The sequence below is a fragment of the Suncus etruscus genome, chromosome 4 (genome assembly GCF_024139225.1).
Source record: "Suncus etruscus isolate mSunEtr1 chromosome 4, mSunEtr1.pri.cur, whole genome shotgun sequence".
In the NCBI taxonomy this organism is placed as follows: domain Eukaryota; kingdom Metazoa; phylum Chordata; class Mammalia; order Eulipotyphla; family Soricidae; genus Suncus; species Suncus etruscus.
In genome coordinates this window covers 168026188-168042104 of record NC_064851.1, presented here as the reverse complement: position 1 = coordinate 168042104, position 15917 = coordinate 168026188, and the positions used below count along the sequence as shown (strand labels likewise).

The 15917-nt window shown below is 41.2% G+C and overlaps 1 protein-coding gene across 2 annotated transcripts in view; it reads left to right on the top strand.

Annotated features, from left to right (window-relative positions):
* The window catches only part of PPP2R2B (protein phosphatase 2 regulatory subunit Bbeta), a 603721-nt gene that overhangs the window by 428438 nt on the left and 159366 nt on the right, over positions 1–15917 (top strand). For both annotated transcript variants that reach the window (XM_049771455.1, XM_049771454.1), the window contains exon 2: positions 14611–14708. In XM_049771455.1, coding sequence (XP_049627412.1) covers positions 14611–14708 — 98 coding nt within the window. The remainder of the gene's footprint in view (positions 1–14610; positions 14709–15917) is intronic.

Genomic DNA, 15917 nt, shown 5'->3' with positions numbered 1-15917 from the left:
TAGTCCAAAAGTAATGTAGCATTTTCATATTAGGGAAGGGCAAAAACAAACCTCCTCAATATCAGGAAGTCAAGCAAGTTCAAAGGAAAATTGGTTGTCATGAAAGTCACATGAAACTGTAGGCATGAGATTCTGGGCCTAATTCTGATTGTGTTCATAACCTAGTCCTGTGGTAAGGGTTCTGTGGAAAACAGATGAAAAACATGTCTATTAGTGTGCATTTGGGTGCAAAGTGACTTTCTTTCCAGCAGTGACTGAAACCACACAGTATTTATTGTTTGATCTCAAGTCCAGACTTAGACTGTTTCTGGGTAGATGTATGCATTTCCCTGATGTCATCATGGATATTGTTCCATTCACCCATCTGTCACACTCAGCTTCTTGGATTTTTTAGACCTCAAGCTTGACACTTCATGGTCACATGTTAGCTGCCAAGCTCCACATATTGCTTGGCAGCTTACACATCTAAAGACAAAATATGTGTGCAAGGAGTATGTCAGATCAATCAGAGAAAACCTCCCCTCCTCCCTTTTGGGAGGGAAGGATGTCTTCCCCATATCCTGCCTCTTTGCTCTCCCTGGCAGACATTCCTAATGCCTCACTGCCAGATCTGGCTCACAAGGTCATCCCTGCCATGAGGGAGGCTGGAAAGCAGCTTTTTGTGATCTTCAGGTGAGGAAGGAAGATCCTGATAGGAGTGATGAGGGCTGGAACCTCAAGCATGTAGCATGACTGTGTGTGTCCTCTTTCTTTGGTGCCCATGCATATAAAATTTATGAACTGAACACTTTCCCACCAACACCAAGATATGACCCATTATTCTCCTTAAGAAGCAATTTTGGACAGTAGATGAAAACCATGAGCAAGCTTAGATACTTCCTTGTCTACACCAATTAAAGGTTTTTTTAGTTTATTGATTGATTGGTTTGGGGGCCCCATTCAGTGATGCTCATGGGTTACTCCTGGCTCTGTGCTCAGAAAACACTCCTGGCAAGCTTAGGGGGTCATATGGGATGACAGGAATCCAACCGGGTTTGTCCCGGTTGGCCCCATGCAAGGCAAATGCCTTACCATGCTATCTCTCTGGCCCCAATTAAAGTTTTATATTTATGGAACTTCGTATTGACCTCTTCTGTCACTAAGACCAAAATAAGGGAATTTTATGAATGGTGTCAGGTTGAGTTTTTGTTACTGAATCAAGGACTTAAACATAGTCCCAATAAAGAGGGAGACAAAGGCCAAAGTGCAGAACAATCTCATGCAAAAACTTAATTTGTGGAGCTAGAGTGTTAGTACAGCTGGTAGGCTGTATGCCTTATATAACTAACTAGGTTTTCTCCTTGGTACCCCATATGACCACTTCCTAAGCCCTGCTAAGAGTGAATCCTGAGTACAGAGCCAGGAGTAGCTGAATAGACTCAAAACAAATGAAAACAGTTTTTGATGCAAGTTATTAAAAGGATTTTGATGAGCTATTCCCAGGTCTAAAATAGTATTTCCCAAAGTAAATAGTACCACCTCTGGAAGAAACTGAAAGGATTGGATTTGTATATTTTTAACTTTAGAAGTTCTTACATCTTGTCAGATTATGTTACTCTGACTTGATCATAAGGCACAATATGAAAGGTATTTCATGAGTGATGGAGCTATTCTGTATGATGGTGGTGGAGAGACACGTTTCTTTGCAGTTAGCAAAACCAAAACAAAAACCTGTCCTATGAATTTTACTATATGAAAATTAAAAACTAAATTTGAGGAACCAGACACCATTGTGTGTGGCTAAATAATGATAGTATGAAATAATAGTGCAGTGGGCAAGGTGCTTACATTGCACACAAGTGACCTAGGATGATATGGATGGTATCCCAAGACCAGGAGTGATTCCTGAGTGCTGAGTCAAGAGTATATTATGAGTATTCAGATGTTGCCTAAAAATAAATAAATAAATAAATAAACAAATAAATAAATTTGAGGGGGCCAGAGAGATAATATAAAGGATAAGGCACTTGCCTTCCACAAAGCCTTTGCTTATTTGATCCTTAACACCAGCTACATACCTGGATGGAGTGATTCTAAGAGAAGAACCAAGAACAAGCTTTGATTCCCAGCCTGTGTGGTCCAAAAATAAACAAAAAATTAATCTGAGGGTCTCCCATGCAATGCCCAATGGTCCCTGACAAAGTGAAGCACAACCTGCTGGCTCTGTAACCTGATGGTTACTGATGGCTCAATGGTCCTGGCTGATGCACTGGTCCAGCTCTGGTGCTGAGATCCCAGGGCTTTGCGTGGTGGTGCTCCAGGGTCCATAATGTTCCAGGGATCAAACTTTGAGTAAGGCACATTCTCCAGACACCATCTCTAAAATCCAAAGTTAAAATTTTTTAATTTTACTTATTTGTTATTTTTTATTTAATCACTGTGATATGTCGACCAATAACAGTACTGTAAACATAAAAAATATGTTAAAGATTGAGATAAATGCTAAAATCTTAGTTATTAAGCTAGCAAAGTAATTAATTGTAATTATTAAAAGTTTAAATTTTTGTTTATAGAGCTACACTTGGCTGTACTCATGACTCTCTCCTGGCTCTCTGCCCTCAGGGATTACTTTTTCTAGTGGGGCCCAGGAGACCACATATTCAGCCTGGGTCAGCTACAAGCAAAGTAAATGCCTTACCTGCTATACTAAAATTATTCTAAAAAATAAAATTTTATCAGAAAGCAATTAGCTGAGCTCATGCTGTAGAATTAAATAATTAAGGATGGAGCTGGATGGCGATGGATGGTGAAGGATGGAGGCCTTTGTCCTTAGGCCCCAGCCACGTGGCTTCATTCCTCATCAACCGGCGGGTCTGGGGTCCAGGAAAGCGACGGGTATTGAACTCACTCACAGGCAGGCATCAGGAAGCATCAGCTTTATTCATACCCTCTCCACCACATGTGTGGTCTCTATCATAACCTTTTAAGCATTCAGCCATTCTTATCTAGCCCTGCATCTTAACTCCTTCCAGCCATCTTCCTTTGACCTCCATGCTGGTCAAAGACCAAAAGAGGCAAAGACCGCCAAAGGCCAAAAAGGCCAAGACCCAAAAGCCCGAGAGCCCAGCAGGGCAGACCCCTAATCCCCTGGCTCAAAGGCTTATCTACCTTTTCCAAGACCCCTCCCAGGAATGGGTGGGATCTTGCAGGTAAGGTCGAGTTACCTAGGAAATATGGGTGGGGGATGAGGCTTCATTTCCCCCTTCTCTGAAATACAAAAGAACCTTTTTGTAATCCTAACTCCACCTTTAGCCAAAGGTGGGTTAATATTTTCATGCAGCAACGTAATAAAGTGAAAATTAACATACCAGCCCTTTTCAAAAACATAACATTTCTGCAAAATATACTATACACCTGTAACTTAAAATTTTCTTAATGCTTTTCTACCAAGCACTATTCCGGAACTTTCATGTTCCTATACTTTTAAACTATATTGGGGGAACTTTCTGTTCCTATTAACCTTCCCTACACACAAGTACTACAGCATAAATGCATAACATACATTTTAAAAACAGGCTAAGTACATTAAAATACACACAGTAAAACATTTTGCAATTGAAAATATTAACTGGAAAACAAAACACATTTAAATTATAAAGAAAATGACTTAAGACAAAGATGCAGGCAGTTGGAAATCAGATCTTTAAATGGGTTAAGCTGTTATTACTCCCTTTTTTTTTAAACCACTAACTAAAACTTATCCCCAACTATGAGTAAAATATATGACTACCCATTTAGTCCCTACACCTAAATTCATAAGTCCAGATGCTGGTTTGTCCCACGCTGATCTCACCACGTGGCTTCTTTAAACTTTCTGCAGGCCAGTTTGCTCACGCCATTTCACCTTTGTGATCTGGAGGGTGGATTTCAGGCTTGCCGCTTTGTGCCGGATTAGGCACTTTTCGCCACTTTTCCCCTCCGGGCAGCACTTTGCAAGCTGCCGCAACACAACTTGTTTGCAGCTCCCCCCCCACACACACACAGGGCATGTCTGGATGTTGAGTTCAAACTAAAAGTCCAGTCCGAAATTTCCAAAGTTGAAATCCAAATTCAAGCCGAAGGTTGTTCTCAGAAAATCAGTCCACTTTAAATACAGTCTTTTTTCTCCTCCGTTTCCAATCTAGACTTTTAATTAGTCTTTGAGGAGGCCGAGGTTTTTGTTTATTGTAACAAAGTCTCAGTCCTGGGCCTGGGCCTGGGCTGGAGGTGATACAAGCTTCCATCACCTTTGTTTCAATGGCCTTTGAGCCCCCAGATGGGGTGTTGGCCATCTTTGAAAATTGTGGCACGTGGCCCAGGGTTTTGGGCTCAGTGCATCCGAAAAGAGCCAAAATGAAACTGAAAAGCAGAAATCTCACCATCATTGCTGTTTTCTTGGGTCCAGGGTTCAAATCACAGTTCGAGCACCATTTGTTGAATTAAATAATTAAGGATGGAGCTGGATGGCGATGGATGGTGAAGGATGGAGGCCTTTGTCCTTAGGCCCCAGCCACGTGGCTTCATTCCCCATCAACCGGCGGGTCTGGGGTCCAGGAAAGCGACGGGTATTGAACTCACTCACAGGCAGGCATCAGGAAGCATCAGCTTTATTCATACCCTCTCCACCACATGTGTGGTCTCTATCATAACCTTTTAAACATTCAGCCATTCTTATCTAGCCCTGCATCTTTTTTTTTTTTTTTTTTTTTTTTTGGTTTATGGGCCACACCCGGTGGTGCTCAGGGGTTACTCCTGGCTGTCTGCTCAGAAATAGCTCCTGGCAGGCACGGGGACCATATGGGACACCGGGATTCGAACCAACCACCTTTGGTCCTGGATCAGCTGCTTGCAAGGCAAATGCCGCTGTGCTATCTCCGGGCCCCAGCCCTGCATCTTAACTCCTTCCAGCCTTCTTCCTTTGACCTCCATGCTGGTCAAAGACCAAAAGAGGCAAAGACCGCCAAAGGCCAAAAGGGCCAAGACCCAAAAGCCTGAGAGCCCAGCAGGGCAGACCCCTAATCCCCTGGCTCAAAGGCTTATCTACCTTTTCCAAGACCCCTCCCAGGAATGGGTGGGATCTTGCAGGTAAGGTCGAGTTACCTAGGAAATATGGGTGGGGGATGAGGCTTCACATACTTTGCTTGCAGGATGTCCAGGATAACATATCCTGAGCACCCCCAAGAATCAGCTCCCAAAAAAATGAGTTGGGAGTGGTTCCTAAGCAACAGAAAATGTGGTCCAAAAACAAAAACAATTTTTTAAATTAAAAAAAATTATTTAGAAGACTAAAGAAATTGTGCAGGGATTAAGGCAATTGTCTTACACATGGCTAGACTTGGTTTTATCCCCTAGAACCACGAGGAGTGACTTCTGATCACTGAGAGGACGAATGGGCTTCTTCTCCCCAAAAATGGAAACTCAAGTAAACAGAATTTGTGCAAGAATTTGTGATGATGATTGAAAGAAAAGCAGAAAATAAAAAATATATATTAAAAAGTATAAAATAGAAAATATATTAAAATATTAAAAACATTAAAAGATGACCTATACCAAACAATATCATTTCAGAATCTTCCCAACAGACTTCTTCCTATAACTGTCATAGGTGTGCGTGTGTTTATAGGTGTCTCTAGTCAGATTTTAAGGGGCACTTTATTTTATAGTTTCAACATCACCTTAATATTAATAGAATTTGTATAAATTTTATTAATAAATTTAACAAAATATATGCTGCTTGGTTAAAAAGTATTCAGTTTTATTATAAAATGTTAACAAAACTATAATTATTTTATATAGAATATTTTGTTGCCTGATTCTTTTAAAATTAATACATGAAGGGAGCCTAAAGAGATAGTACTGCAGATAGTACTACATTTGTCTTGCACACAGCCAAACTGAGTTCGAGCCCCAGCATGCCATATATATCCTGGGCACATCCAGGAGTGATATCTAAACTCAGAGTAAACCCTGAGTGCTACCAAGTATAGCCAAAATGAATAACATTATGTTACCATCTCTTCTACAGGACCATTTTGGCCTACTTCTGATAGCAAAACTCAACACATTTTGTTTGACAATGAACCCCCTGCCCATTTTGGTGACAGACATGCTCCAGATTTTTTATCAGTTACTCAGGTTACCAGAGAAAATCTAATCTGCAAGCACGAATGCTGGTGTTGGACTATGAACCATATCAAGGACCCCACAGTTCAGTGCACATATAAGCGGCTATTTTATTCCCTTTGGGAAGGCTAAGAATCCACTCTAATGCTCAAAGTCATCACCACTGCAGCTAGAAGCCTAGCACCTGCACTACAGGACACATTGCCCTTTACTAATGTCACATCCAGGCATATAGCATATAATTGGCACTAGTAGGACTCCTGCTCTATTCTAGGCACCACATAGTTTCCTGAGCACCACAGAGGATAGCCTCCTGAAAAGTTCCCAGCACTGTCATATGTGGCTTTAGTTGCTTTTGAGCACTGTTGAGGCCCTGGTGGTCTCACATACCAGAAGCCCAAATCTCTCTGTATCTTTGGCCCAGACAGGCCCTAACCTTGAACCATTTAACTTAGTTGACCAAATATGAGAATGGCTCCAGAACCCCCTGAATATGTGCTGGGAGCCCCCTCAAATAAATTTTGGCAATTGTGGCCATAAGAGACTGTCCAGTTCCTTCTCAACACCAACTTTCTGACAGCCTCACCATTTCATCATTGTCATGTGCTGTGAAATGTTCTATCCTGGCTGAAGACACTGATAATTCTTATCAGGAAGAGAACCAAGTATTGGGGCCAGAGTGATAGCAAAGTGGTAGGTCATTTGTCTTGCATGCTACCAACCCAGGACGGACCTGTGTTCGATCCCTGGCAACCCATATGGTACCAAACCTGCCAGGAGCAATTTCTGAGCACAGAGCCAGGAGTAACCCCTGAGCATTACTGGGTGTGCCGCCCCCAAAATGAACCAATTATTGAGTTGGAAGAGCTAGCAGGTACTGATACAAGAAGAGTAGATCATTTTATAGTATAATTCTCCCAAAGTTTGTCAGATTAGTGATAAAATATTTAAAGAGCAATGAAGCCTGAGTCATTAGCCTTTTATTCCGATCCCTGCAACTGATGCTGGTGGCCTGGCTGCTTGGTCAGCTCTGTTCCAACACAGGGCTTGAGTTGCAATCCTAAATCTCAGCAGTCACTGTATCACGCAGCAGATAGAGTGCACATCAATCAGCCTTAGCTTCATGCTCTGCTCTGCTCTGGCATAGACTCCAGCTTGGCATTTACCAGGAAAGACCAGACCAGAACCATAGGGGTCTCTCCAGTCTCACCATCAGATGAAGATAAAAACTAAGTTTCTCTTATTATGACAAATGGGTACTTTATATTTGAAATAACAGTGTGGAGCCTTTGTACAAGGCCAAGATTATTTCAACAAAGAAGAGCTCAGGCTCAGCAGTGCCTATTGAACTAGAAATGGGGTTACCAGGCCACCATCTTGCAGAAATTAAATCAGCACAAATAGATATGGCACAAGGCCAACATTATACCTCAAGGGCTGCATTTTTTAAATCACATTAACTACATTTGACCTCCACAACTGCTTTTGCCCTCTTGATTTTTGTCTTTTTTCTTTCTGGTTTTAGTAAAAAACGTACACGTTATCCACTTCTTTGTAGAGGAGAGGGAAAATGCTCACATTAATTATTTGTTTCTCTCCTACTGACTTAGCCGGATATTCAACACAATAGATTGGCATATAAATGGAACATTTATAAGCAAAAGTCATGTTAAGCATAAAGTCAATAAGCTGAGAACTGCTAGCCATGATCTGAAATGCAACTGATGTGTCTGTGGGTGTTATCACCTGTCTTCTTTCTGTCCTCACAAAGAATGTGCCTTGTCTATTTTACCAGTGTGTGTTTTAGAATTTGAACTGTTTTGTTTGCAGGTCACAAACACAAGAGTTTTCTAGCAGAACTTTCAGTGTCTTGAAATTGGAATGTAGGGTGATTCATAAGTTTTGTATCAATTATTAAACTGTCTAGATAGAAATATACAGAAATGGATGGGACAGTAAAATACTCTGGTTACACCCAGTGGCTTAGGAATGATAAAAGATCCATGAAACAACAAAGTTCAATATAGTTATTATTTGGGCCAGAGCAGTACTGCAGAGGTAAGGGCATTTGCCTTGCACGTGGCTGACCCAGGACGAATGTTGGTTCAATCTCTGGCATCCCATATGGTCCCCCAGCCAGGAGAAATTTCTGAGCACATAGCCAGGAGTAACCTCTGAGCATCACTGGGTGTGGTCCCCAAAATATTATTATATTCAGCTGCAATGGCAAGATGCTCTGAGGGAGTCAATCTGACACAAAAACCCACTGACTGGCAGAACTAAAATAAAATTATGGGTGACCTGAGAGATAGCACAGGAGTAAAGCACTAGCATTTCATGCAGGTGTAAGCCCTGAGCGCAATTGGTGTAGCCCAGACCCTCTCCCATTAGTTGAAAGTATTCAAATTAAAGGTATGGGCTTGGCAAAAGGAGTAAGGTATCTCTCTCAAAATTCTGCCATGCAATCACCATTTCTCTCAAAATGTTCTTGAGGGAATCCAAAGTAATCATACCACTTGGAGGCCAAGACCAAATCTGGTGGTTCGTAATGAAGCAATATAATAAGACTGGCCTGGATCACAGGACTTCAACTTGAACTTGAAACCCATCTTGTTTTGACCTGTGAGCCTCTTTAAGGGAGTCAGAAGATATATAAATGATGTTTTCTCAGATCAGCTGAAAAAATATTTAGCAATTTCTTCTGATACCACCTTAATCAGAGGAAGCATCCACTTCGAGTTTTCAGTAAAGGGGCCATAGCCGTGCCAGGAGTCCTGCCTTCTGCAATTCCTATTATAAGGACATATGAACTTTTATTTTTTTTGCAAACTTCCTTGGATTTTTCTTTCCCCTGTAGGAGAAACAAGGCTACTTTAGGTCCATTTAAGTTTTGCTACTTTCAGATGCAAAATGTTTTTCTAATTATTTATTTAAACACCGTGATTACAAACATAATTGTAGTTGGTGTCCTGCCTGCAGGACTCAGTTATTCGTGGGTCCAGCCTGAAAAAAGAGAATGGGGAGAAAGAAGGGAAACTAAGCAAAGGGAGACTTGTCAAGGTTCCAGTTTATTGATCAGCAAAGGTTTCTTTTAAGCATTATTTTACAGGGGGTGGAGAGAAAGCAGGATGGAACAGCCTGAATTACAAAGGTCATCTTGTGGGTAATCTTTACATGCTAACACAGGAACAGTTTCACTCTAAACTAGTGAAGCTTCAAAGATGTCACAAGCTTCTTGGAATGTTTGACTGATAGGACATTGTGGTATTTCTTTGGGCTCTGAGGCTAGCCAATGCCTTGGGTTACGTACTCTGGCCACACAAACTGGCCTGTCCTACTAGATTCCATATTAGGGTTTGGTCTCTGGCAAGTTGGGTTTCAGTCATAACAAGAACACTCCCTAAACCAGTGCAACATTCTCATCACCAGTGCCCCCATCTCTTCCTTCCCAACCCTCCGCCTGTATTCAAGACAGGCTTTCTACATCCCTCACTCACTGATGTTGTTATAGTAGTTCTCAGCATAGTTATTTCTTTAACTGTGCTCACCACTCTTTGTGGTGAACTTCATATCTTGAGCCGGTCCTTCCGGCCCTCATCTCTGGGAATAATCTCAATGTCTTTAATTTTTCTTAAGACCTATAGATAAGTGAGACTATTCTGTGTGTGTCTCTCTCCCTCTGACTAATTTTACTCAGCATAATAGATTCCATATACATACACATATAGGAAAATTTCATGACTTCATCTCTCCTGGCAGCTGCATAATATTCCATTGTATATATGTACCATAGTTTCTTTAGCCATTCTTCTGTTGAAGGAAATCTTGGTTGTTTCCAGAGTCTGGCTATGGTAAATAGTGCTATAATGAATATAGATGAGGAAGGGATTTTTGTATTGCATTTTTGTGTTTCTAGGGTATATACCTAGGAGTGGTAGAGCTGGGTCAAATGGGAGCTCAATTTCCAGTTTTTTGAGGAATCTCCATATTGTTTTCCATAAGGGCTGGACTAGATGGCTTTTCCAGCAGCAGTGAATAAGAGTTCGTTTCTCTCCACATCCCCGCCAGCACTGATTGTTCTTGTTCTTTGTGATATGTGCCAGTCTCTGTGGTGTGAGATGGTAACTCATTGTTGTTTTGATTTGCATTTCTCTGATGATTAGTGATGTGAAGCATTTTTTCATGTGCCTTTGGCCATTTGTATTTTTTTCTTTGAGAAAGTGTCTGTTTATTTCTTCTCCCCATTTTTTGATGGGGTTATATGTTTTTCTCTTGTTAAATTCTGTGAGTACTCTGTATATCTTAGATATTTGCCCCATATCTGATGATCTGATGATTATTGGGTGAATAGCTTCTCCCATTCTGTGGGTGGCATATGAATATTAAAGCAAAAAGCTTGCTTGAAAAACAGGATCTTGACATGGTCAATCCCCAGACCCTGTAACCCCATCCTTCCTTCATCTCTCCCCACTGCTCTTTCTCTCCATTTTTTTGTACCTGATGGTATGCTCAAAGTGAAAAGAGAATGATAACTGAGACAGTAAGGGTGGGTAAGGTGCTTGCTTGCCTTGCATGGACCTAACCCTGGTTAGATACTCAGCACCACAGAGACTCCAAGCCTTGCCAAAGTTGACCTGAGTCCAGGCCAGGATTAAGCCCTTAGCACAGTCAGGTATGACCCAAACACCAAAAATAAATAAGTAAATAATAAACAACTAAAGTAAAAAGATACAGATACATCTTCTTTAGGCTCTGCCCAAGCCTGGAATGCTACTTACCACCCTCTGCTACCACTCGCTAGAGAGCCATATCAGTAATTCTGGTTAAAATGTGTCTGAGCCCTAGAGTGCTTTTCAGCCTTGGTGTTCAGAACAACTGGAGACATTTACTGCCTTCATCACTCCTCTCTATGAACCATTACTTGACTAAGATGCACAGGGAAGTGGTCAAATAATTCACCTGAAGTACTTCTTCCAGCTCTGTTGGGCTTCATCACTCAACAATGGGCTCTCATTCTAGAAATGGGCTTCTAGAGACACTTAATAAACTGAATAAGCCAGCAACTTAGTTTCTGTTTTCTTAAAGAAAGCTTCCATCTACAGGGGTGCTCCTCAGCAAATGGACTGGATTTCCTTTTGAGTATCACCTGTAGAAATTAGAAAGCTTTTTCTAGGGAAGTCATACACTAGTGACCATCAACTAACTAGTAGTCATAGTCACCTCACAGAAAAGATCATTTTTGTTTGTTTTGTTGTTGTTTGGGGCATACCCAACAATGCTCAGAGATTAATCCTGACTCTGCACTCAATAATTACTCCTGGCAGTGCTCAGGGAACCATGTAGGATGCTGAGGATTGAACCCCGGTTGGTCCTATGCAAATCAAGTACCTGCTGTACTATCTCTATAGCCCAGCACACAAGATCATTTTTATTATCTGGTATAAATATCTGTCAGTTCCTGGAGCACAGCTCAGTCACAGTTGTGCCACACCATGTCCACCACCACTTCCCATACCTCCCACCTTCTTCTCCATGCTCTCCCCTCAGCACCATTTTTTTCCGAGTCTACATATTGTTAGCTATTGTTTTATACTCACTCATTTGTGTATGTTCTTTATTCCACATGAGTGAACCCATTCAGTACCTGTAATTCTCTTTAGCAATAGTCACCTCATGGCCTTCTCACAGATGACAAGCTTTCATCATTTTTATAGATAGGTAGTACTCCATGTGTGTGTGAGTGTGTGCACTGTACATATATACATATCATTCCTTTATCTAGGCATCTGGATCATTTTAGGCATGTTGTTTCCATTTCTCAGCTATTGTGATAATGACTTCAGTTAATATAGGAATGTAATAATAATAGATATGTGCAATATTTCTTTAAAGTCAATTCACTGAAAATTAACTAGTTGGCAAAATATAAAATTTAGGAGATTTTGTATAAAAATCTGGGTTAATTCCTATGGAAAACAGTATGGAAAATTCTGAGTAAGCTCAGAAATGAACTACCATATGATCCAGTAAAATCACTTTTGAGTATCTAGCCCCAGAACAGAAAAATATTTATTCAAAAGGATATATACAAAAAGGATATATATATAGCCTTATATATAAATATATATTCATTGCAGCTCTAAATACAATAGCTAAGAGCTGAAATCAACCTACTTGTCCAACAACAGACAAGTGGCTCATGAAGATGAGGTATATATATTTATATATATGTATATATACATACAATGAAATGATGTAATCTTGAAATTTTCCACAACATGGATAGAACTGGAAGATCTTACATTAAATGAAGTAAGCCAGAAGAAGTATAAATACAGGATAATATCACTTATATGTAGTATTTAAAATAACTGTGAGGGAATGCGATGATGGTTTAAGTAGAGGTTAAAAGGGGAATATAAAAAGAGTGGAGGAGGAAAATGATGCAAAATAATGGGGACCAGGGGCTAAGAGGTCTCAGGTACATTGTTGGTATTCAATAGGGGCAGAACTAAACATCCAAACAGTAAACAACAGTGAAATCATGAGACCCAAACTTTAACAACCAAATGTAACCAAGCTTGTTCTGATGGCAGGCTGGGAAACAAGGGAGGTCAGGATGGACTCTGGTACATTGGTGGAGGAAGGCTAAAGCTGGTAGTTAAAACAGGATTGCTGCTAAGACATTGCAAGCCTAAAACAACTATGAATAACTTTGTAAATCAAAATGCTTTGAATAAAAAATTAATACATAGTAACCATTTAAAAATCTAGATTTCTGGTTTTTAAGTGAATTGCATACAATATTTTATGACATAATTAAATTAAGCTGAAAAACAATGTGACACTTTCACCTGGACATAAGCTTTAAGTCTTCCCTAGTTTCCCTCGTATTACTTGTGCCCTGGAAAGCTTTAATTTGCTTCTCCTGGGAGCAGGAGTGAAGTGAGTGACTTCATCCTTCTGCTTTTTACTTCATACTCAAAGAAGATGACCATTTAAAATATCTTCAGCTGCAGAAAAGTTATATGTAATGCGGAGAATATTTCCCTAGTTACCTGAATAAGTCAGGCATGCAAAGAAAATCTGGAAATGATATTAAAGTGAGGCATGATCTTTCAATTATGCAGAGTGATTGCCTCGGTTTTCCACTTCACTGTGTCCTCTTTCTTTCTACCCATGGACGTAATCTTCAGAACATTCTCTGTCAAAGGCCATGGTCATATTTCCTTTCTCTCTCTCTCTCCCTCCCTTCCTCTTTCTCTCTCTCTCTCTCTTTCTGTGTGTTTCTCTCTGTCTCTCTGTCTCTCTCTTTCTCTCTGTCTCTGTCTCTGCCTCTCTCTCTCTCTCTCTCTCTTTCACTCTCATTTTTTTAACTCCTTTGCACTCTCAGTAGCAAATGTTGGAGCCCTGCAGGGGAATAATTGCAGAGGAATTAACCTCTGACATTTTTTCTAAAAATAGTCCTAATAAATTCAATCATAGGTAATTTACCTGTCCATGTTCCTCCAGGGGTAACCAGCATTGAAGAAAGACTTGGCAGGCTGGCATTCCTTCAGCAATTATCTGTGATCTGAGTCCTTGGCGCCTGGGTATTTTTTCTGGCTTGAATCACAGAGTAAAAATTGCTCCTCTCTCCTCTGGCCTCATGACCTTGTTTTCTCAACACCCTCCTTGTGGGGTGCAAATCAGGCCATGCTTTTTTAAAGGTTGTATTGGGCTCACAAGAAATCCAGGACAAGGGAGTGAGGGTCACTCTGGAGCTTTGGTAGGATCATTCCTGAAATTTCCAGCTCACTGAGTTTGCCACCTTTCTTGGTCCATGTCTATGCCTCAAGCATCCCAGTCCTGCCTCCAGGACCCTGACAGTCTCCACTTGGAACTGCTACTATTGAGTTGTGGGTGGGAGGGCTTGGAGTCACAGTGTTTCTCAAAGAATGTGATATAGCTCCCCAGAAGCGGGAAAAGGGGTGACATAGCCTCAGAGGTGGTGACCATAGGCCTAGGAGGCGCCTTCTGTTCATTCACTTAGAGAAAATTAGATTTCCAGCAGAATACTAAGGGGTTTCATTCTGAAAAAAGGGCAGAGTAAGCCAAGTTTGGGAACCTTTGCAAGGAGACTGCCAGAGCCCAGGAGGGAAAAGGACAAAGGATCTGTGAGTGGTGAAAATTATCAAAGAAACTGTCATTTCTCAGAGCCATCAGGAAAGTCAGTTTCTCCTGCCCAGAACAAAAGGTTTGCAGTGGGCTCTTGCCTTTGTTCTCCCAGTTGTGCCCAGAGAGCATCAGGCAGTGTGGGCATTTGAGAAATTTGCCTGCCCGAGTGCCAAAGAGAACAGAAAATTCTCATAAATTCCACCGCAGAAACAAACCCCTAAGCCCTTAAATGCACAGAAAAGTACATCTATTATCTGTCGTTAGAAAGGAAGTGTGCAGTTACTGAAATTGCCTTTTTCGTCTTCTTTTCAGCTGACATTATCTCTACGGTAGAATTCAACCACACGGGAGAATTACTAGCGACCGGGGACAAAGGGGGTCGGGTTGTAATATTTCAACGAGAGCAGGAGGTAAGTGGCACTGAATGCAAGATGCCCGTTTTCTTCTCTTCTCTTTCTAAAGGAGGCGTCCTACTATTCCTTAAACCCCATGTGTCACCCTCCACCTTGCCACTTTGCAAGCAAACTAAATACTACCAAAAACTCATTAACATCAGCAGTTCCACTTTTAGGCTCAGAAAATAGAAAATAGAAAATAGAGCCTTTTCTGGTCATCGCCTTATCTTTCACAACCTGGCTATTCCACATTCAAAACCACCTCCTTTTCATTGAAGGGACAGAATTCTACGGGTGCTTCGTGAGTGTCCTCTCTGCCCTTTGAAAGAGTAGGATTTATCCCCAAGCTACAGGAATACAGTCCCCATTGATTGCTGGTTCTCCCACAGAATGTGTTATAGGAGGAAAAAGAAATAGCTTGCCAGCAGAAAAGAAAAGGACAATTTGGGTCAGTAGAGAGGAAAATGAGAATTCAGCTGACCCATAGGAGGGAAGTCCCACAAAATGACAGCTGAGCCATGCCAAGGGCATGAGTTTTACTATAGGGGACACCACAGGCCCAGAGTTGAATGCTTTGCACATTCCAAGGAGATGCTCTAGTGACTCTCCACTGTCTGCCTGAGAATTTGATTCGACGAGGAATGGTCTCTCTGTTTCTCATACGTTGAGGTTTGGGGGTGCCTGTTTTGTCAGAACAGAATTAAAGCCAAATTTGGTTTTCTTGATCTTCCTGGCATAGTCCTGCCGCTTCCAGCAGGCCAGTCTGTGTTCCCAGGGTTCCCATCTGCTCTCTGCCTGCCTCTCAGATTCACCCTGTGCCATGCACGGGGGAGCCTGCGCTGAGGAAAAATTCACAAGAGACTCCCCTCACAATTGAAAGTCAGCTTTGTGCCTCAAAGCCATTTGTGTTACACCTCTCCTTAAAAAAATAAAAAAAGGAAAGTCTCATTTAGAGGTGATATATTTGGTAATTGCACATTATTTGCAATTAATTTCTATAAAGGCATCATATCCCTCGGGGTTCTGTATAAATTTAAGTGTTCAGCATTAAATCAGGAGCTCAGCCTATTCTATTGGTCCTAGAAACATGAGAACATGGCTGGCAAGTAGGAACTAATAGCTCTTCGTGACCTGGAATTTTTCCTGCTTTTCCAAAGCTGCTGAGTGCTAATTGGTCTGGCACATCCACCACACACTGACAGTCTGATTTGGATGGAACAAATC